Source organism: Panthera uncia (genome assembly GCF_023721935.1).
Source record: "Panthera uncia isolate 11264 chromosome C1 unlocalized genomic scaffold, Puncia_PCG_1.0 HiC_scaffold_4, whole genome shotgun sequence".
In the NCBI taxonomy this organism is placed as follows: domain Eukaryota; kingdom Metazoa; phylum Chordata; class Mammalia; order Carnivora; family Felidae; genus Panthera; species Panthera uncia.
Genome location: NW_026057585.1, coordinates 6,873,967 through 6,895,710, shown reverse-complemented (window position 1 = coordinate 6,895,710; position 21,744 = coordinate 6,873,967). Strand labels below are relative to the sequence as shown.

General features: G+C 50.2%; 1 protein-coding gene across 1 annotated transcript; it reads left to right on the top strand.

Annotated features, from left to right (window-relative positions):
* The first annotated feature begins 5,810 nt into the window (after positions 1-5,810).
* Positions 5,811-21,416, top strand: CD2 (CD2 molecule). The gene is made up of 5 exons (XM_049618384.1): positions 5,811-5,943; positions 6,064-6,366; positions 10,370-10,603; positions 14,463-14,585; positions 17,889-21,416. Exons 1-5 carry the CDS (start codon positions 5,892-5,894, stop codon positions 18,185-18,187), a joined length of 1,011 nt encoding a protein of 336 aa, XP_049474341.1. The 5' UTR covers positions 5,811-5,891; the 3' UTR covers positions 18,188-21,416.
* Positions 21,417-21,744: the final 328 nt, after the last annotated feature.

Here is a 21,744-nt window from a genome sequence, read left to right as displayed (position 1 = left end):
TTCTAGTTCCTGTGGCTCTAACACCACTGACTTTCTTGCTGGAAAGGATTGAGAGGCTCTGGAGAGCCTCAAGCTTCTTTCTGAAGGTGAAGCTTCTCGATTTTATCCTCCGGCTTCTTCGCTTAAGGAGACCCCTCTGTGAGGAACGTGGTGGCCAACAGGAAGGAAAACGGGCGTTTGTGGAGGGTCTCTTTGGGGCCAGGCACCGCCCTGGAGGCTGAAAACAAGTCACTGCATGTGAATCTCAATATGAGCTCGCGGATGAGCCACGAATGAGCCACGGGGGCTCAGTACATGGCCTGCACGCGCAGATCCGGGGAGCTAGCAGGCGGTGGGCTGGGTCGGCTTGGCCCCCAGTGCCCTTCTCTGTAATCACGTGATTACACGGTGGCCGACCAACCCTCAGTACCCCTCCCCTCAGACGCAGTTGGCCCCTGGGGGACTTCCAAGCTGGTGATGCTCATCTCAGGAACCCAGACTTCGCACAGGAACTGTTTCCGTGGGCTGATGCCGTCCTCCCTGCTGCGGGGGTGGCAGACGCGAAAAGATAAGAAAACTCCGTTTTCACCCCCCGCGGAGGTAATACCTGGCAGAGGAGGAGGCTCTCAGAGACGGGGTCTCCCACCATGCATATGCATTAGAGGCCACCTGTGGGCCTGCGTGCAGCACGAGTGGCTGTGGCCGCAGCTGCTGGTTCTGATGCGACTGTCCGTATACAGCCTGCTGACGTGGGCAGGACCGGCTGCACACACACACACACACAGGCTGTGGCCTTTCCGATCATCCGTGAAGCCCTGGAATCCTGGGCTTTAGTCTAACATGCTTCATGCTTCATGCGGCCCCCTTTTCGTGTTTCTCACCTGAGCGTGTGGGAAGGTGTGGAAAGGGGCCGGTGGGAAGCACCAAAGGGAGGAGATGGATGTCTCGTAGGAAGATGGGACCAAACTTAGTGACTCCTAAGTCAAGGGAGGCCAGGATGAGCCGGGGGCCTCAGCAGGACACACACAGTGTCCCAGAGGCTGGGGATTTGGCTGCTGACCTGGGCCTCCCTGAGCTCAGGACCCTCCACTGGAATGTGGAGGCCAGATCCCTCCCTGAGTTTCTTTCCGCTCAAAAGACCAGCAACTCTGGGGCGCCTGGGTGGCTCCGTCGGCTGAGCCTCAGTCATGATCTCATGGTTCGTGGGTTCGAGGCCCACGTGGGGATCTGTGCTGATAGCTCAGAGCCTGGGGTCTGCTTCGGCTTCTGTGTCTCTTTCTCTACCTCTCTCCGCCCCTGCCCTGCTCACGCTCTGTCTCTCTCTGTCAAAAATAAACATTAAAAAAATAATAATAAAACAACATCCATCAACTGACGACATTCGGTCGGGTATGAACTGCCAGGGTCAGCACTGCCTGGTTCCCCCCAGTGCGTTTACCTTGACCCCAAGAGAGGGCGGTGGGGGTCAGGACAGGAGGCATTTCCCTGATCAGGGATAGGAGTTGGTCCCACAGCAGCCTCTGAGAACGCTTCCTTCTTCCTCCTCCTGCTCGGCTTCTTCCCGTCTTCCCTTTCATCCATTTCCCCAGGAGTATTAGTCGGGCAAGAAAAAGGGTCCATGAAGACAGAGCAAGAGAAGCCCCAGAGGACGGTTTCCGCGGTGAGGACGGTGAGGGAGAAACCGGGATGAGTCGCCCACTGTGTTTTCTACTGTGTTTTCCTGGAACCTCACATTCCAAGACAGGCACTTCACTCGCCCGTGGTGCTGGAGCTTTTAACTAAGTATGGGGCCCACGGAGAATCGAAATAAACGTTTCAGTTTCAGTCGAAACGCAATATGCGATCAAGTTAGAAATATTAGAAGAGTGACAAGAACCACGGACAACAGAGCAATGGCCATTATCCCACCATGCAGGGGCCCACGCCCTGCTGGACATCCTTTGAAAACACATACCCAACACACTTTTTGTTTTTTGTTTTTTGTTGTTTTTCCAATATATGAAGTTTATTGTCAAATTGGTTTCCATACAACACCCAGTGCTCATCCCAAAAGGTGGCACCTCAATACCCATCACCCGCCCTCCCCTCCCTCCCACCCCCCATCAACCCTCAGTTTGTTCTCAGTTTTTAAGAGTCTCTTATGCTTTGGCTCTCTCCCACTCTAACCTCTTTTTTTTTTTTTCCTTCCCCTCCCCCATGGGTTTCTGTTAAGTTTCTCAGGATCCACAGAAGAGTGAAACCATATGGTATCTGTCTTTCTCTGTATGGCTTATTTCACTTAGCATCACACTCTCCAGTTCCATCCACGTTGCTACAAAGGGCCATATTTCGTTCTTTCTCATTGCTGAGTAGTATTGCATTGCCCAACAAACTTTTTGAGAAGCAGCAGTGAGATTATATTGCTTATTGTGGCCTTTGTTTTTCATAGGCAGTTTGTCCGTATTGTGATTAACTCAACCAACTTCCTCCTCTCAGACGTTTAAATTGCTTCCAAGTTTGACTTGTAAAAGAGACCAGTGTATAAACTTAGAGCCAAGTCTTATGAGTCCTTCCTTATTTCCAGAAGACAAAATCATTGGTATGGACTTGCTGGGTCCAAATATTAATATTTTTGATGCTTCTGATTCACACTGACACATTTTCTACCAGAAACTCTACACTGATTTGCATTTCTTCTGGCCATATACCAGAAGGTCTGTTTTCACTTATCATCAACACTGTATAGTTCAATTCTTTTCATTTTAATTTAATTTTAATGTTTATTTCCTTTTGACAGAGAGAGAGAGAGAGAGAGAGAGAGAGCACAAGTGGGGGAGGGATAGAGATAGAGAGGGAGACACAGAATCCGAAGCAGGTTCCAGGCTCTGAGCTGTCAGCACGGAGCCCAACACGGGGCTCGAAATCACGACCCATGAGATCATGACCTGAGCTGAAATCAAGAGTTGGATGCTTAAACTGACTGAGCCACCCAGGGGCCCGTATTTCATTTTTTTAATGAAAAATGAGAATCTATGTTAAAACTTCCATTGCTTTGCTTTGTTAATAAATTGGCTACTTTCTCATGGGCCTATTTTTCAGTTGCATTTCTTCTTTTATGAATTGTCCCTTTTACGACCTTGACCCATTTTTAACATCAAGGTGTCCGTCTTTTCTCTCTACATTTATGCAAAAAAAAAATTCATTTCAAGGATATTAGCTTTTGTCATACATGTGGCAATTCATTTGCCCCACTTAGTACTTTGTCTTTTAATGTTTCTTAGGGGGTTGTATGTACAAAAGTTTTAAACTTTAATAGTCAGATCTGCCAATCCCTTCCTTTTTCACGGTCCGTGCCCTGGGTGTCATGCTCATTACTTAGAAGTGAATGAGCTGGAAGAGAAAATTATTGTTTCAAAAAGAAGAACAGAAAGCTGCTTTCCATTTGCTCCATGAAAGCATAGGAAAAACTGTCAGGGAAGTGGGAGGAAGAGGGGGCGGCAACTGCCTTTAAAAGCTGAGGCAGATAGTACAATGGCCGCCACAGAGGCAAGACCAGATCTGTTTGAAGTTGGGCAGCCAGCTAGTGGGCTGGTCACTTACGAGTGGAAAGCTGGATGCTAATGCTTTCTCAGAATCTGCCTGTGCTTTTGAAAAAATCACGTGTGTCTGAAGCATCCTTTATTTAAAAAAAGACATAAAAAACTTCGTTACAAAAATAGCGTTTGTTACTGAAATTTCTTACCTCACAGAAGTTGGTAAAGTCAAAAGTGCACATTTCTGGGGCGCCTGGGTGACTCAGTCGGTTGGACGAACGGCTTCAGCTCGGGTCGTGATCTCACGGTTTGTGGGTTCGAGCCCCGCGTCAGGCTCAGAGCCTGGAGCCTGCTTCGGAGTCTGTGTCTCCCTCTCCTCCTCGTGCTCCGTCTCTCTCTGTCTCTCAAAAATAAATAGACGTAAAAAAAAAAATTAAAAAGGAAAGTGCACAATTCTCATCAGCCTCCTCGAAATCGAAGTCTTGAAGGAGGAACACTGTTAAAAGGGCAGCAGCATCCTTCTGGACTTTTTCCCCCAGTGCATCCACTAATTGTAATATATAATATGATATAATGTAGTATAATTCTCACTGTTAGGTCTACTTCATTCTATTTTAACCTTGATGCCGAATTTCATAAGATGAATATATTGTAATTTTAGTTGTTTGCAAGTTTCTACTACAAAAAAAAAACGCTACAACAAACATCCTTGAACAGAATTTTTGCACATTTATGTAAATACCTGTGTAAGACAGATTTCTCAAATTAAAATTACTCGGTAAAAATATATATATATTTTGAAGTTGGCAGATATTGCCAAATTTCATTCCCCATGAAGTATGGATGTGTACTCCCTTCCCTATCGTACAAAGATGCATGTTTCTCCTATACTCTTGACAATAATGTAAATTATTATCTTTTCCAATGTTGCCAATCTGGTGGTGATAATGGTATTTCATGGCTATGTTAGATGTCCTGTCATGTGCTTGGCATTTCTTCTATTAAGCATTTCTTCTATAGACTGCTCATTTGTATCCTTGCCCAATTAAAAAAACTTGAGTTTTTCTTTTCTTACTAATGGGAAACATTTCTAGATCTTGGATATTAATAATTTTTCGTATATGTGGCAAATATTTTCCAGCATGTTTTTTCATTTTGTTCATCTTTTTGCCTATAAGTAAATGTCACTTTTTAAAAATGTTTATTTTCGAGAGAGGAAGAAAGCATGTGTGTGGGGGGGGGGTGCAGAGGGAGAGGGGGATAGAGGATCCAAAGCAGGTTCTGTGCTGTAAATGTTCTGTGTAGGTTTCCTTTTACCCAGTGGTTGAGATCCATTGCTTTGACTTAATTTTATTTCCTGGGCAATTTTCTCAGAGATAATATTCATATTTGTGCCTAAATTTTAAAAAAAGCAAGCAAGCATAGTCTTAAAATTTTTACTCACTCTATCCTAAGGAAGCACAAAACTAGACACTTTGGAAATCCGTCATCGGGTGTCCCTTTTCTCTGTGGCTGGCTCTCTCGGTGCATTTTTTTTCTGTGTGCATCTATCAATGCATCACTTTGTTTCCCTTCCTGACTCGCAAATTTCTTCCCTCTTCCTGAATCCTCTCTCACTTTTCCTTTTCTCTTTTTTAACCATCTGTAGTGTTATCCGTCGTAAATGTTCTGAATGATTCGTTCTGGTTGTTTGATGGTATTATTCCACAGACTCTACGCATTATTGTTTGTTTGGGAACAAGTTTTTATTTACCTAACTGAATTTCAACAGAGTTGTAAAATGTCTGCTAAACATAAGCTCTGGGGGATTTCAAGTCTTTACAGGCGAGACTCGGCTTATATTTCTTTCTAATCGCAAAGAATTTTAGGATGTAAAAATACGTCTTTCGAGAACGAGAAAAACATCCACTGTCATACTTCTTTCACACGCATACGTTTCCCACTGCTTTTAATCATAGGATACAGGTTTGTGCGATGATACTCAGGAGCATTTACCTGTATTTTTATGTGATCTTGCTAGAGGCCATGTAGCGGAATGGGTACAATGGTTAGGTTTGAATCCTCGGTAACCAAAGGGGAATCCCGAGCGGTTTACTTAGCCTCCTGGTTCCTTTTGTCTTTGAGGGGGCTAGTAAAACCCACCCAAGGTCTTTGTGAGGATTAAAATGTGGTAAGAAGACCTGTACCCCTACAGACATACCTGCTTTGGTAAAGGAGCACATCAGCAGGGTTGGTATGTGCATGCATGTGTGTGTGTGTGTGTGTGTGTGTGTGATTGCTGCAGTAGAAGAAGCAAAAAAGAGAGGCACGTGGTTTGGTTCTCAGAGGGTGGATTCCACTGGTCTTCAGTTCCTTTTGCAGGAAGAGCTCAGAATCACAACAAGGAAACTAATCCCAAAGATGAGCCTCGCATGTCAAATCTTCCTTCTGATTTTCGTCTTTTCCATCCAAGGTAAGGTGGCGTGGGTCTCCACTGGCGACCTTGGGGTGAGTGTTAGAGTCGAAGAGGCCAGAGCCCAGCTTTCTCTGGCAGGGAGTCTCAAGATCTCAGTAACTGTCTTGCTTTTTATAGGTGCAGCTCCTGCAAATGATGATATCGTCTGGGGTACCCTGGGTCAGGACATCAACCTGGACATTCCTGGTTTTCAAATGATTAATATAGATGATATACACTGGGAAAAAGGCAAAAAGAAGGTGGTGAGGTTCCAAATTAGCAACAAGCCTAAGAATCCAGATGAAAAATATAATGTGTCAGTGAATGGAACTCTGAAAATTAAACATCTGATGCTAGAAGACAGCGATACCTACAAGGTAGTCATATACGATAAGGATGGAAAGAATGCGTTGGAAAAAACATTTCAGCTGAAGATTCAAGGTAAGTCTTTATTCCCTAAATTCCTTCATCTCAGCATGGGTGCTGTTTAGTAAGTAGGGGAATAGCATTTAGGGACCGGCCCGGCCTGACCTTGGCCTTGGGCGAGCTCTAAAAAAAAAAAAAAAAAAAATCTAATGCCTCTCTCCCAGCTCAGTGAGGGCTCCAGTCCTGTGGAAAAGATGAGGTCCACACGTGTGGAAATCCACGGGGGAGAGATCCTCACCTCTATTTGCCTAAAACGCTCTCTTCAGAGGTTACGGGGATATAGAACTGAGTGTCCAACCCAGATTAAGGTGGCATCAATCAGGAGGAGGGGAGCACGTGGGCAGAAGAAAACAGCGGTCATTCCAGGTGGCTCGTGAAGGAGCAAGCGGGGTGTGGGGCAGGCTAGCTGGAGAGTACTGGGTCTTCCATCGGGAGAGCCGTTTGAAGCCAGGATGCCCTGAAGGAGTCGTTCTAAGCCCCAAAGGGCTGGAAGTGATGAATTTAAAGATGAACGGCCCATGTTTGAGATCTACTCAACAGGAGAGCGATCAGAAGCAGAAGTTAACTCTTGCTGCTCTCTGTAGAAGGTACGCCAGGGGTGGCTGGCTGTGTGTGGTGGGCTGGGAGGGCCGGCGAGCCAGGGAGCTGCTGCTATAATCCGAGTGAGGTGAGAAGGAGCTGGCTGGTGATTCGTAACTCAGGCTGCCTGTTAGAGTCAACTGAGGTGCTGGGAAAGGTTACCGGTGCCTAGGTCCCAGCCCGGACCAATCAAATCCGAACTCCCTGGCATGGGGCCGGGGCATCTGCAGGTGTTCGAGCACCCCAGCTGACTCATGGGCAGCCAAAGCGCGACCACTGGCCTCGATAAAGGGTGCCTGTAAATGAGGAAGCAGGGTACACGGGGGTGGGGGGGGGGGGGAAGGATGGGCAAGTTGGTCTGGGTACAGCAGACAAGGAAGAGAAAGTGAAATTGAATGACACTCAAGTTGAAAGTCCAGGAGACCCTCAGCAGGGGGAGGGGCGCAATAGGAGGAAGAGAAGCTTGGGGAGAAAGACAGGAACTCCAGCAACAGCATGAGCCAGAGTTTCAGGGGGCAAATAAATCAATATTTCTGTGCTTCGCACAGGAATTGTCGCCAGAGACGAGTCCCTTCCCCCTCCCTAGGATCACCCTCCGGCCTGTTCCCAGCCCCCACTCTAGCAATCCCAGATGGGCCAGCTCCCTGCAAATGACAACTTTCCATACCCTAGTTCTGCAACCCTGAACGGAGAGGATATTCCAGAAATGGGGTGAGACTAAGAACAGAGCCGGAAGGGGCCTCTGCTTCTGGGCCCTGGTAACACAGCTCTCCTGACTCCTGTCCATATGGGCTCAAGTGTCCTCTCCTGAACACGAGCCTTACACGTGTGTCTCATCTAGTAACGCAGTGATGATGGCTTATCAACTAGGCATCAGGTGCTCTGCTACGTGATCCTGTTTAAGGTTCCCAGCAATGCAGACAGCATCCTCTTATCATCCGGAGGGAATCAGGAGCAACTTGTCCCAAGTCTCACAGTTTGACAGGAGCAGAGTCAGGGTGCAAGTTCAGCGCTTCTCTTAATGAGGATGGTGACATTCCCCACCCCCCCACCCCACCAAACAGCTTTATTGAGATAGAATTCACATACCAGAAATTCACCCTTTTAAAGTGTACAATTCAATGGCTTTTGGTATATTCAGTTAGGCAACTAGCTCACAACTGATTGTAGAATGTGTTCATTACCCAAAAATAACCCCCACTCTCCTTGGCCAAAAGACAGAGATCTTTCCATGACACGACTGGTGCCTGCTGAGTGAGTGAGTCTGTGTGTGTGTGTGTGTGTGTGTCAGTGTCACACGGCATCTTAATTCAGCTTGTGGTCTGGTCCTCATTACTTGCAACATGGCCTTGGGCAAATTCTCCGTCTGCTCTGAGCCTGATTTGTGTAATAATAACTCCATGGGATATTCAATGAGATAACTGAGCAAAGGTGCTGGACAGCACCTGGGACCCAATACCCATTTGCTCAGTGCTGATGCCCTACCCCAACCCTGTTTCTTCACGCATCTATAGTTTCAGTTTCCTTGAGGAGGCTGCTGCCCCTGGCTAAAGAGGCATCAGAAGTTCTCTTAAAAGAGAGCTTAGGGGAGAACTAATAAATCCTAGCAACCTGGATCTAGGGAGTTCTCGTCTATGTGATGTGCCCCCACTGGATCCAGCCATGCCTCTTCCGGGAAGCTACTTACAGAGAGGACATTTACAAAGATGTGGCTCCAAGAACCTGCTCATCGCTGTGTGGTTTATGTTAGTGAAAAACTGGAAAGGGTCACAAAGTCCCCAGCAGTTACAAACTTCTTCGTTAAATTAAGACACCTCATTTAAAAAGATGGGGAGATGAATATTTCTTGATGTTCAGAAAGGAAAGAATTTCATAACAGATCATCAGTAAGGAGGGAAAAAAGCAGACTACAAAATCATACGATCCAGTTTTAGTTTTTAAAACATTATGTGTACGTGTGTTACGTATCAAAAGCGTCTATTGACTCTGGGTAGTAGAATTACACGCGATTTTTTAATCTTGAAACATGTTACTGTAGCTGATCAAGTTTTACAATGACTAGATGTTACTGTTAGAAATAGAAAGAAGATTCTTTCCATTTTGAAAAGGCAAATAGACACCTTGACTTGACCCCTAGACTCTTCACTGCCCCTGCCTTGTAGGCCCTCCATCCGGTTCATTCTGGACCCCAAAGAATCTTGGGATGGGAAGAAAAGTTAATTTCTGCATACCTATCTACTAGAGCAGAAATGAAATTTGATGGGAACGTGCACAGAGAAGATACGTTGCCTGGGAGGCAGGGAGGGAGGGGTCATTGAAAAAGCAGCCATCTGGCTGCATAACGGATGGAGAGAAATTGAGCAAGAAAGGTGGTTAAGTCTGGGAAAAGAGAGCAAGGGTGAGAACAAGGACAGAAGAGAAGAAAAAGGAGGAGGTCAGACAGCTAAGAAGTGGTGACGTTAGGATTTGGACCAGCCCTGTGTGAAGCCAAGGGCTTTTTCTTTCATGACGCAGCCTTGGAATATTATTGTGTCAGAAAAAGAGAGGCAAGGAGTTGATGATTATGAGGGGCTGGTACCCACTCACCCCAGAACTTGAGCTGCACACCCGGCCCTCTCCTCCCAGGACCTGGTGGATGGATGGGAGTAGGGTCTGTTTGTGACCAAGGTCCCAGACCACACATGTAACGACACCTCCAGGGTAGGGTTCCTGGCTGCTTGGAAGCATTGCCCCCCTCAAGTTTTGGGGATCAAGACATGCTGTCTTACCCATGCTCCTGAACTTGGGCTTAGAAGAGTGAGCTCCTCCCGTTATCTGCCATTTATTAGTGGGTGCCCTTAGATCACCATTGAACCTCTCAGGGCTTTGGGGATGTCCACTGTAAATAGCAAGAAAAATCAGCCTCTTCTCTTTGTTAAGATTAAGTGACATCATGTATGTGAAAACATTTTGAGGTATAAAATAGCACATAAACATTTGACAGGATGCATTTTTTTCCTGCTCATATGATGTATCTATGAACTTCATAAAAAAATTGTTCTGAGTGTGCTGTATAAAAAAAATAAAAATGGGGGCGCCTGGGTGGCTCAGTCAGTTGAACATCCGACTTCGGCTCAGGTCATGATCTCGCAGTTCATGAGTCTGAGCCCCACATCGGGCTCTGCGCTGACAGCTCAGAACCTGGAGCCTGCTTCCGATTCTGTGTCTCCCTCTCGCTCCGCCCCTCCCCCACTCATGCTCTGTCTCTCTCTGTCAAAAATAAAACAAACATTAAAAAAATTTTTTTTAAATAAAAAGGATTTGCAACAATAGCTAGTGGTCTCGGAAATCGTCTCCTGGTCCCAGACTAACTCCATTCCCCCCTCCGTAAATAAGTATGTCAGTTAAAATCAGAAAATGGTCTACTATGAATTGGATCTTTTTTTTTTTTTTTTTCCAGAGAAGGTCTCAACACCTAACATCGACTGGAATTGTATCAACAAAACCCTGGTCTGTAAGATATCAAATGGAACAGACCCTGAATTAAAACTGTACGTAAATGGGACCAGTATCAAGCCCGTTTCTTCGAAGTTCAGCACATACAGGTTTATAAACAAGCGGAAGATATTAGTCAACTGCACGGCAGAAAACAAAGTCAGCAAGGAAAGCGACGTGAAGATGATCACTTGTTCAGGTGCGTGGCGAACACTGGTCAGACATCCCAAGCTCATTTGGCAAACACAGCCTGTCAGGTCTGGGGCAGAGACTCCCTCTGGGGCACAGGGGACTGGGCTGAGAGGCAGCCCTTTGAAAACACACCTCTTCCTTCTGGAACCCTTCAAGGGAAGCCTTGAAGGAGAGAGGGGTGGGGTGTTCTTGGGCGTCTGTCCATGGAGCACAATTTAACATCGGGCAATCGAAAAGATCCTCTGAAGGAACTGTCGAGGTTTATCTCATGCAAATCCCCATTTCCCAGAGAGGTCAACTGACTTGCTCGAGGTCCCTCAGCTAGTCAGTGACCAGGATTGTGACTCCCAAGGTAATGATGGAGAAGGGAGCAAAAAAAGATTACTTTGTACAAGGGAGATGGGCAGTACTTCCTACCAGGAGCAAAGGTAGAAGGGCCGTATAAACCCAGAAGTTAGGGGGGTACGGGGAGAGGACACGCTCACGGCCAGGGAGGACGGTGGACACAGTGAGGCGAAGCTCCTCCCACCACAGAGCTGACAGCCCCGTGTGGTGTCAGCACCAGGAAGTCCTGAAACTCTAAGAGTTTAAACTCTTCTCCAGGGTCCCCAGCTTGACATGACCCCTGGAAGTAATTCTTGAGAGGCAGCCTGTGGTAGTGGGAGCTCTGGGGACCAGGGGCCTGGACTTCTAGTTTGGGTCTGTCCAAATTTAGCAAGATTACCTCGTCAGAGCTCCCCCACCCCCACCCCCATCTCTGGGCTTCTGTCACCTGGTCCACAAAGAGAATGAGCGCCATGAGCTCCAAAAGTCTCTTCTTCTGGTATCCTGTGAGTACCTTTCCCGTGCTGTCTGGTTAACCCCTCTGAAGGGACACCGAACACACACACAAATAGTTAATTGGCCAGACGCCCTGAGTCTCTACAGGGACTATGGCTGGTTAGCTGCCTCTGGAAACAGCCCTGAACTGGTATGAAGTCAGAAGTGAGGCTTTTTCATATATACTTTCAATTAGTTATCTGTTGCTGCATAACAGATTACTTTTGTTAGTGGCTTGCAATGACAGTTCCTGTCTCCCAGTGTCTGTGAGTCATGAGTCTGGGAATGATTTTGCTGGCTGGTTCTGGCTCAGTCTTCCGTGAGGCCGCAGTCAACACACCGGCAGGGACCACAGTCATGTCAGTCAGGCCCAGGCTCGGTGCGGGGAGGGTCCATGTCCAGGCTCGTTCACGTGGACCGTTGGGCCACCTCACAATATGGCTGCTAGCTTCCCTCCTTGCTGGCTAAGAAAAAGAGTAAGTACCCGGGACCAAAGCCACAGTCTCTTTGTAACTTCACCTCAGGAGACATATCCCATCACTTCTGCTGTGTTCTGTTCTTCAGAAGCAACTCAGTAAGCCCAGCCCACATGCATAGGAGGGGACTGCACAGAGATGGGAATACCCGGAGGTGGGGGGCTGTGGGGGCCAGCTTAGAGTCTGCCCACCACACGCTTAGACCAGCATCACTTCACTCTTCATGTTGGTCCCCAGCCATGGCTCCGTGCCCCCCTGCCCCCTGATCACTGAGGCTCCCTGAGTGAATCTATCGGTCCCTTCTTGACTTCACAACCTCTTTTCCCCCTTCTGGGAGGCCCCTGATCAGAGCTGCCCCACTTAGCAAATACAAAAGACAGTATAAGTATCTTCTAAGTGCTTCATGGGACATACTTATGCTAAAACTTATCCATTGTTTATCCAAAATTCAAATGAACCTGGGTGTCCTGTGTTTTATCGGGCAACCCTACTCTTCATGTTTATTTTAGCCAGAGCCCACGAGTATAGACATGTGTGTGCATCAGGGATGGAGGGAGTCAGGAAGGGCCTCGGGAGAAGCCAAGGCTCAAAGGTGGAACCTTCGTGTCCCTTCCTCTGTGGTGCAGAGCAGACGCCAGTCCGAGGAAGGGCCGAGAAAGAGACGGGAAGAACACCTTGGGAGGGCCGGGGGAGGTGCAGGTACCCTCAAAGGGATCACTTTCAAGGGCCAAGCCAGAGCGGGGCAAGGACAAGACTAACCATTTGGCTCAGCAGAGGTGAGCCTGTCCTCGAAACCAAAACCCTGAGGGAGGAGCAGGTTTGGAGGCAGAAGAAGGACCCCATCACAAGAACATAGGGGCACATCATCTCCAGGAGGGCACACAGGAAGCCGAACACTTGGATTCAGAGACGGAGAAGGTGTGGTTTTAAATGATGGAGCCATGGCCGCCTCTGAGACAAGCTGGAAGGTTCCCTGTGGAGAGCACCCCAGGTGCCTCGGAGGGCCACGCCAGACAGGCCTGCCAGCGGGCGGTGTGAGGCATACCCGAGTATCTCCCAGTGCCCCCACACTGGGGTGTGGCCGCCCCATGGCTGCGTGGCTCGGCCTGCACTCCCTGACCTGTCTCAGATCCTGGGGAGTTGAGCCCGAGAGAGACTCCAGCAGCCCCTGGCTCCAGCCTGAGGAGCCTAAAGGACCCAATGCTTTCTCGGTCCCATGGAACGGGAGCTTAGTGTCCTGCCTGCTTTTCAAATGGAGGCACCTTCGTCCACATGGCAGGGAGAGGTTGTGTAACCGGCAGGCAAAGAATGGGGCAGAGAGAGACCCGAGGAAAGAGAGAATGAACAAACTGTGCAGTCAGATCTGTTCAGTTTGCTTCTCGGGCCTCTGGCCTGCTCCCAGGGCCCATCCTGGACTTCCCGGGTAACAGGGTCTTCCTGGGGACGTTGGGCTGGAAAAGGGTTTCCTTGTGACACTGGCTGAGCTCCAGTTTGTTCTCCAGATGTGCCAGTCCCCTGCCACACGGCCCCAGCTGCTGCCTCTCTAACTGCTGTTGACTCACAAAGGGCAGCCGGCCCAGCACCTCTCCTGGGAAATGGCTCCCAGAATCACCAGTGCACAGGGCTCTACTAAGAACAAGACCTCACCCCTATGTGTTGTTTTACAGTTTACAAAGCACTTTCACATCCATTATCTGATTGACCTCCAACAGCCACCCTGTGATGTAAGTTTCATGATCTCCCTTTTATGAAGAATGGAACAGGCTCAGAGAGGTGGAGTCACTTACCAAAGGTCACACAGCTCTTGCCTAGAAGAGCCTGGATTCAAACCCATTTCTCTGCACACAGAGTTGTTGTCAGCCTCGTTGCATTACAGCCACTGACGGTCTGTGAGCTGAAGATCAAATCCACGGCTGCTGCTAACTCACTGTGTGTGTGAGGTTCTCTCACGGGCCGGGGAAAATCCGGGAGGGGTTGCTGGCCAGTGGGCCGGACAACTGAAAGATTTACCCCAAGTCTTTGGAAAATGCCTGGTCAAGAGGGTGAGGGGGAAAAAATGGTGCAGGAGGGCAGCCAGAGATGAAGGTGGGTAAATAGTGCAGAAACCTGGACACGAGGGGCTGCTTAAAGGAACCACTCAGAAACAGATGCTGTGTGGCCTCAGGCAACTCATCCTCCCTCTCTGGGCCTGTCTGTGAAACTCAAAGGTGACGCTAGATTGTCTTTAAACTCCTCCTCAGAGCTAAACTTCTGTGACATGCGCCTTGATGAGGAGCAGTGGACAATGTCCCAGCACACGAGGAATTTGGCATTTCCAGTCCAGACCAGCTGCCCGCACCCCGCCCCCCCCAGGAGCCATCTGGGGTGGGGGGGCTTATCCTGGACCCTGCCCTTTTGGAGGCTGACACAATTGAGAGCCTCCACGAGCTCGGCTTTTCTGAGGTTGAAAAGTCCCATCAGGCTCTTTTTATCCGCGTCATGCGGGAGGCAGGAGTCCTTGGCCAGTGCAGTGAGATGGCCGCTCTGCCCGGGGCCCCTCCCCCGCTCCAGCCACTCCTGTTCCTCTTGCAGAGAAGGGTCTGGACCTGTATTTCATTATTGGTGTTTGTGGAGGAAGCACCTTGTTCGTCATCTTCATGGTGCTACTCATTTTCTACATCAACAAGAGGAAAAAACAGAACAGTAGGAAGAATGGTAAGTCCCCCCCCCGCCCCCCGCCCCCCCCACTTCTGTCCCCCTGCAGGCCCCAGGCAAAATCCCCATGGAAACAACTCATGGGGACGACACTCTGAGTCTGGAAAGAAAATAATGGAGATGGGGAGTTTGAGGATGTCAGGCTTATCACCAGCGGTTACACTGTGTTCCATTTTGTGGTTAGCTTGATCTTTGAAAAACACATTCTCGGTGGCGACAGTAGGAGAGCTGTGAGAAGCCGAATCCTGGTTGGCCTCCTGGAATCCCCCGCCGAGGCTGACTCGGTGAAGGCCTATGCGGACCTATTTCGAATGAGCCACACGTCTCTACGTGGGTAGAACGGTTACCATCAAAACATGGTTTCCATCAACAAACATCTCGTCCTCTCTTGAGAGGGCGGCCCGAGATGTGTTCAGGACCAGGCTCCTAGGAGCACAGGTACAATTTCAGGGACCTGCGAGGACACGTATGGTCTAAAACCAGGGGTTTATGCCCCCCTTTCCGATTTGTTGTTCAGATGGAACGTGCTAGTTCTGGGACTGTTGCATCCGCAAGTCAGGACTCCAACAAGTCAGGACTCCAACAGTCCGCAAGTCAGGACTCCAACAGCCACCAAGAATGAGAACGTTAGGCTCAGAAGTGGGGAGCTGGGCTCAAAGAGCATACAGTACAGGCCACCCAAGGCAGTGAGTTCACATGACGGTGCCTTAGGTGTCCCTGCAGGCTCTGGGGTGGGGGTGGGGCCCCATGCTCCAGGAGCGTCCAGCAAGCTGTGTCTGGCCAACAGCAAGCCGTGCAGCCAGGCAGGAAGGTCCCTCGGGTCCTGGGCAATCTGCCATTCACTGTAGGGCTGGGTCCCCTCACTCTGGGTCTCTTCCTAGAGCGGGCCCGGGAGGCCCATGCCAGCCACCGGCAGTGCCACGCTAACAAGGACGTGGGCTGAACCTGCCTCAGTGGGGGTGGCCTTGGACCCCCTTTGGATTTAGCTTGCTTCCTTCAGACTTCTCGCCTTGGGTCTCCTTCGGGCCCCTGCCCCTCAGCCCCATGTCCTGCCACACCACTGCCCCCAGTGTGGCGCCATATTTCCACCACCATCTTTCCAGCGCTCTCTGCCCCCGTGGAGCAGAATTGCTTGCCGAGTCCCACAGGCACACATAGCTCCGTCACCCCTGTGCCCTGCTCAGGCGGTTCTCTGCCCGAGTCCCCCTGCATTTGTCCACTGCCTGATGGTCAAAGACCACATATTCTTCCAACATGGCCCTCGTGTGGCACCCCGTGACAAGGCGATCCCTGCTTTCGCCAGGCCAAAGTGACCAGCGTGATCATTAGCCGACGCTGACAAGCGGTCACTTGTGCCAGGCACTTATCTCTGTAACAGAATGCTTCGTGTTCATTATCATATCCAACTGTCTCGGTGATCCTGTGAGATAGATAATATCCATACAGGTGAGGAAATTCAAGCTCAGTGAGGGTAAGTGATTCCCTCCCAATCCTATGGCCAGCGGGCTGAGTCAGGACGAGGGCGATATAAGCCGGGAGCCCATCAAATGAAGCAAAATTGAAGGAGACCATCGCCCTCAGGGCCCACACTGCCCTTGCCCAACCCTGAGAGTGAGGGCTCTTTCAAGGCCATGCCCTGGGCGTCTTGCTTGCGTCACCCTAGTCTGGGCCCCGGGTGCGTACCCAGGAGATGAGATGAGTGAGAAAGGACACTGAGTGTGGAGTAATTCCTGGGAGCAGACATTTGGGCAGTGGCTGAAGTGACAGGCGTGGGCAAACCGGGCCCCACAGTCCTGCTCTGCCAGGCAGGCCGCTCCGAGCCCCAGCTCACCCGTCTGTGCGAGCCGGCCTGGGGTCTCAGCCACTTGGCCACACCCCACCCCTCCTCCCGGAGCCCCTGGGCTCTGCCTGCACCCCTCCGGGCTCTCACCGGAGATGGACATTGTGTGCATTGTGTGCGGTTCCGCTCTGTGTCACTTGATTTCAGGCTTCTGAGCTGTTGCTGCTACTTTAGCCATGGCACCCGAACCCAGAAGACAGGGAATAGATGTTTGAAGAACAAACGGACGGGACGGTGGGTGGTGGACAAATGGGCAGCCCAAGCTTGCCTTAGACGAGGGCTGTAAGAGCCCCACTGCTGGGAATTGGGGTCAGGGTCAAGGTCCTCTCCACAGCGTGCTGGCGTACCCACCGCTACCTCGGGCCAGCAAAGGTGGCATAGAGGATGTGTTTTTCCCTTTCTGTGCCCTTGACCTTTGGTGCACAGAGCACTCTGGCCCCTCACGTGTCACAACCATGTTGTTAGACTCTGAGTCTTCACGTTCAAAGCCACCTGAGACTGCATTTTCCGCCATGAGGGGCGGCTCTTCCACGGGCAGCCTCACCTGAAGCTGGGGGGGGGGGTTCAGAGGGGGCCTGTGATTCCCGGGGCTGTACCCGCTCCATACTGACATGTAGGGCCATTCGTTGGCCCCAGGAGGACACCCTCTTCCTAGCTCCCTTGGGAGCCCCCCCCCCCCCACCAAGGATGGCTTTGGACACAGAGACCAGAACGCCTCCCTCGTAGCCCAGGGAGGCCCGAGGGGCCAGCGGGGCCCTCCAGGCCTAGAGAAGTAGGAAGCCTCCTCACAGATTGCCCGTGTGGTTTTAAGACAGCAAAGGAACAACCACGTTACTGGGAGTTGTGGCCCTGCCTTCGTGGAGGGCAGTCACACATCATGGAAAATTCCAGACGGGGCGAGAAGTTCTTTTCCTGCCAACCCCAAGAGGATGGGGCTGGCTTGTGAATTTCTGAGAAATGCATAGACACTAGGGAGTTTCTAAGGTCTCAAAAGCCTCTTGCTCACGTTCCTTGGAACAAACCTGCATGAAAGGCAGATCTAACAGGGAAACCCACCTGAAGGCAGGCTGTTGCTGATGTCCCCTCTATTAAGCTCCTACCCTGAGGGCTCTAACCACAGGGTCCCCTCTGGGCATGGTCTCTTGGATAACCCAGAGGCAGGGCACTGAGGTCCATGTTGTCAGAACACCCAGACACAAAGCCCTCTCCTCTCCCCGCCTCTTTGCCTCTGGCTCCCTGAGTTCTGGAAGCCCTGGGCTCTCACTCCACCCTGCCGGTGGGCGTTTCTGTCTCTCCTACAGGACCTGGACATTTTAGAGCGCAGAGGGGGCTTCTGCCTCATCGCATCCCCCCAAACAGCTAGCATGGTGTTTTGCATGTAGGTGGTAAATATTTACCACTCGGTAAATATTTACACCAATCCTATCTTACCGAGAGACCTGTCAGAGGTTTTATTGTTGCAGATGAAGAGCTGGAGATAAGAGCATGCAGACTAACCACGAAGAAAAGGGGCCCGAAGCCCTGCCAGGTGCCAGGCTCGACTCCTCAAAGTCCCGCTGCGTCCCGGCCTCCTCCACCGCCCAGTCATCGGCCCCAGGCCCCGGGTCATCGGCCACCGCCTCCTGGCCACCGGGCCCAGAACAACCAGCAGAGGAAGGCCCCCCCTCCACCAGCCACACAAGTTTATCAGCAGAAAGGCCCTCCCCTCCCCAGGCCTCGAGTTCAACCCAAAGCTCCCCGTGGGGCCACAGGAAACTCATAACTCTGTCTCCTGACCTGGGTGTCCCCTTCCTCTAATTAAAAGCGATAGAAATCGTCCTTTCCCATAAAGGCACCGTGGAATTTCTCCGCTGGGAGGGGGAGCACCTACACTTCCATCAGGCGTGTTCTGCGGTAGGATGACCACCCCCTGGGCTCGCGGGCCACGCCGTGTCGGCATCTCCTAGCTCACCTGCATGCTCTAACACCTGGAGCCGCTGCTCCTTGTCACGCCCAGAAGGGCTGGCAATACAAGTGCCACCACCAGGAGGATGGGCCACCGACCACCAAGTCCTCGCCTCCCCTTCAGATCCCGTGCAGACGTGAGGCGTCCTGCGGCACCGGGACCTCGCTGCAAGCCGTCTGCCTGCTCAAGACGCCCTTGGGTTTCTTATGTATCTGGTGGACGCTTGCCCACCATCTTGGACGTAGAAGGGAAATAAAAGCTTTCATTTGACCTCAGTGTCTGCTCATTGTAGAAAGAAGCCCAGCATCAAGCTGCTGGATAAGAAGGAGGCTGGGTGTGTGTGACAGCAGGATCCAGTTTGGTCACCCCAGTTCACCCGGACCGCCTAATCCCCCCGCCGAGGACAACCAGAACGTGCTCCCCAGGTCTCAGCTGCAAAGCTGGCCCGATAGGCTATTTGTAGACTTGTCTGATGGATTGAAACCTCTGTGCGCAAAGTATAAGGAGGGGCACCGGCAAACGTACTTGTTTGGGTCTCACTTCCTTGACTGTTTAGACACGGGCACAAGGATCTGTAGAATCATCCCTGGAAAGAAAGGAATCCGTGAATACTGGCAGTGACACGAGCCTACCAAACACCACCAAAAGGCAGGCCAAGAGCCAGGTCAGTGGAATCAAATCCCGAGGGTCTTAAATGGCCATTAGGAAAAGAGCATACCCCATCCCCAGCGAGCTGCCACATGCTAACTGCACTGGGGGAAGTGGGAGGAAAAGAAAACCAAAACAGTTTTCAGTTAAGGTTTACAGTGATAGGCGGTGAGAAGGCACCTGCTTTGAAATGCTGGTGCCATTTTTGTGGTCCCATCTGCCCCCCTTCTCCTGGCTTCTTCGACTTGCTAAACCTTGTCAAGATCTGGCAGGAAGCTCTGAGGTCTAAACCACAAAGTCTATGTATATTCAGGGCTTCCTGTGAGAGCGCACCGAGGGGGGAGCCGCTCTTGCCTCTGAACCTCAGTGTCTGTGTGTTAACACCCAGAGTCGATTATTAAGGATGATGATGGATGAGCCCCCACAGCCTCCTGAAATTCAGACACGAAATCCAACCAAGTAACGGTTTTCGCGGGATCTACCTGGTGGGAGAAATGAAGGTCTTAGCGCTGGCCCATTCTCCTCCCTCATGGCAGTCCTGAGTGATTCCATCAGCCATCCTGCCAGCATGGCCCATTCCCAATCCCTTCGTGAAGACTTCCCTTGCCTTTCTAGCCTCCAGCCCCGCCTTTCTGCTGAAATCCGGTGGCATTACATGCGGTAAAGAACGTACATCGTTCACGCATTCAACACACATTGACCGAACGTCTCTGTACCAGGCTCTGTGCTGGGTGGTAGGAACACAGAGAGGTATGACTGCATCTTTGCCTAGACTCAGCTTACAGTCTAGAGAGGGGAGGACAAATGTAACACAGCTTGGTAAGTGGAGGTCGGAGGCAAGTATAAGAGCCCCGAGGAAGGACTCTGCATCCACACTGAGTGCAGGAACTGAGGTGACATGGAAGGCTTCCTGGAGGAAGTGGCATTTGAATTGAGTCATAATAAATCAGTAGCACTGATGAAATAGATGTGCAGAATTACTTGCGCAGGGGGAACGGCACGAGCAAGGTTCACGTCAGTTACCTGTTTATACAGGTATATTATTCCCTTTTCAACTACTGTGTTTCATCAATTTGAAGATACCATGGATTCTAAGAGGCTTCATCATTTTACATACCATAAGAAAGAAAAAACACTCTCTATTGCATCGTAACCAATGCTAAGATACAATCAACTTTTAGGCGCAACTCCATTTCCAGGATATTAAAATGTAAAAAAAAAAAAAAAATGCTTTTTAAAATCAATGAAAGCAAGGGGCTCCTGGGTGGCTCAGTCGGTTGGGCGTCCAGCTTCGGTTCAGGTCATGATCTCACAGCTTGTGGTTCGAGCCCTGCGTCGGGCTTTGTGCTGACAGCTCAGAGCCTGGAGCCTGCTTTGGATTCTGTGTCTCCTTCTTTCTCTCTGACCCTCCCCCGCTCACGCTCTGTCTCTCTCTGTCTCAAAAATAAACAAACATTAAAAAAAAAATTTTTTTTAATAAAAAATGAAATCAATGAAAGCTTCCTGAGGACAATGAGTATTTCTCAGTATTGTGTCTAGCACTTCGTGGAAAATATCACTAGCCGATTGATTGGATGGGTGAGGACAGTCCTGTCAAAGGAAGGGCAGTGAGTATCTATGGCATCTGTAGACAGAAGACACATCCCCTGCCCTCCTGGAGTCTCCACCGTAAGGCAGAAGACACGGGTTTTGCTCAAGATTTATGCCGCAGTCACTCACATGTCTGTTGATGCGTAACCTGCCACTGATCCTGTCCTGGGGCATGGAGTTTCTAAGAAATGGTCAGGCCAGCTGCATGAGAATAGACTGTAGATAAAAAATTAAAAAATTAAAAAGAAAAAAAACTTAAAAAAAAATGAGGCACCTGCCTGACTCAAAGGAGCATGTGACTCTTGATCTCAGGGTCGTGAGTTGGAGCCCCACACTGGGTGTAGAGATCACCTAAATAAATAACCAACTTAAAAAAAAAAAAACAGAAAAGAAATCCCGGTGATTCAGTGGGGTAGGTTGGGGCCCCTGTGTTTTTAATAGCCTCTCTAGGTGATTGCAATGGACATTCAGGTTGGGGAAGCACAGGTCTTTTGGTCCTCAAATTATTCTTCATCAGTGGGCGGCCAAACTTGAGGACTTATGGATAATACAACATTGTAGGAAAGACGGTGACAGCCTGGTTAAATAATCCTCCACGGGGATCCTGGGTGGCTCAGTCAGTTAAGCGTCTGACTTTGGCTCAGGTCATGGTCTCACGGTTTGTGGGTCCCAGTCCCACGTCAGGCTCTGGGCTGACAGTGCAGAGCCTGCTTGGGATTCTCTCTCTCTCCCTGTCTGCCCCACCTCCACTTGTGCTCTCTCTCTCCGTCTCACAATAAGTGAAGTTAAAAAAAAAAAAAAAAGATAATCCTCTGCAGGGAACTTTCTAGACAAGGAAGTCGGCCAAGTTGGAAAAAATATCCAGGTAACGCGAGAGACTGAAACAACGCAAGAGTGTCGTAGAAAAGTGTGATCTTTTTGATAGCCACCCCCTGCCCTCCCTGAAGAGCTGTCTAATCCAAGCACCCGGGCCAGCCTGGCTCCGAGGGGCCCCTGGCCGTGGACTTGGCCCTCATCCCTGCGGTCTCTCACATGGGCCCTTCAGGGCTCGCCCATGCTCACCAGGCAGCAGCCACAGGGCTCCTCACGCTGGGACATGTGTTCTGTACTCCAGGGCCACTGCCTGCCCTGTCCCG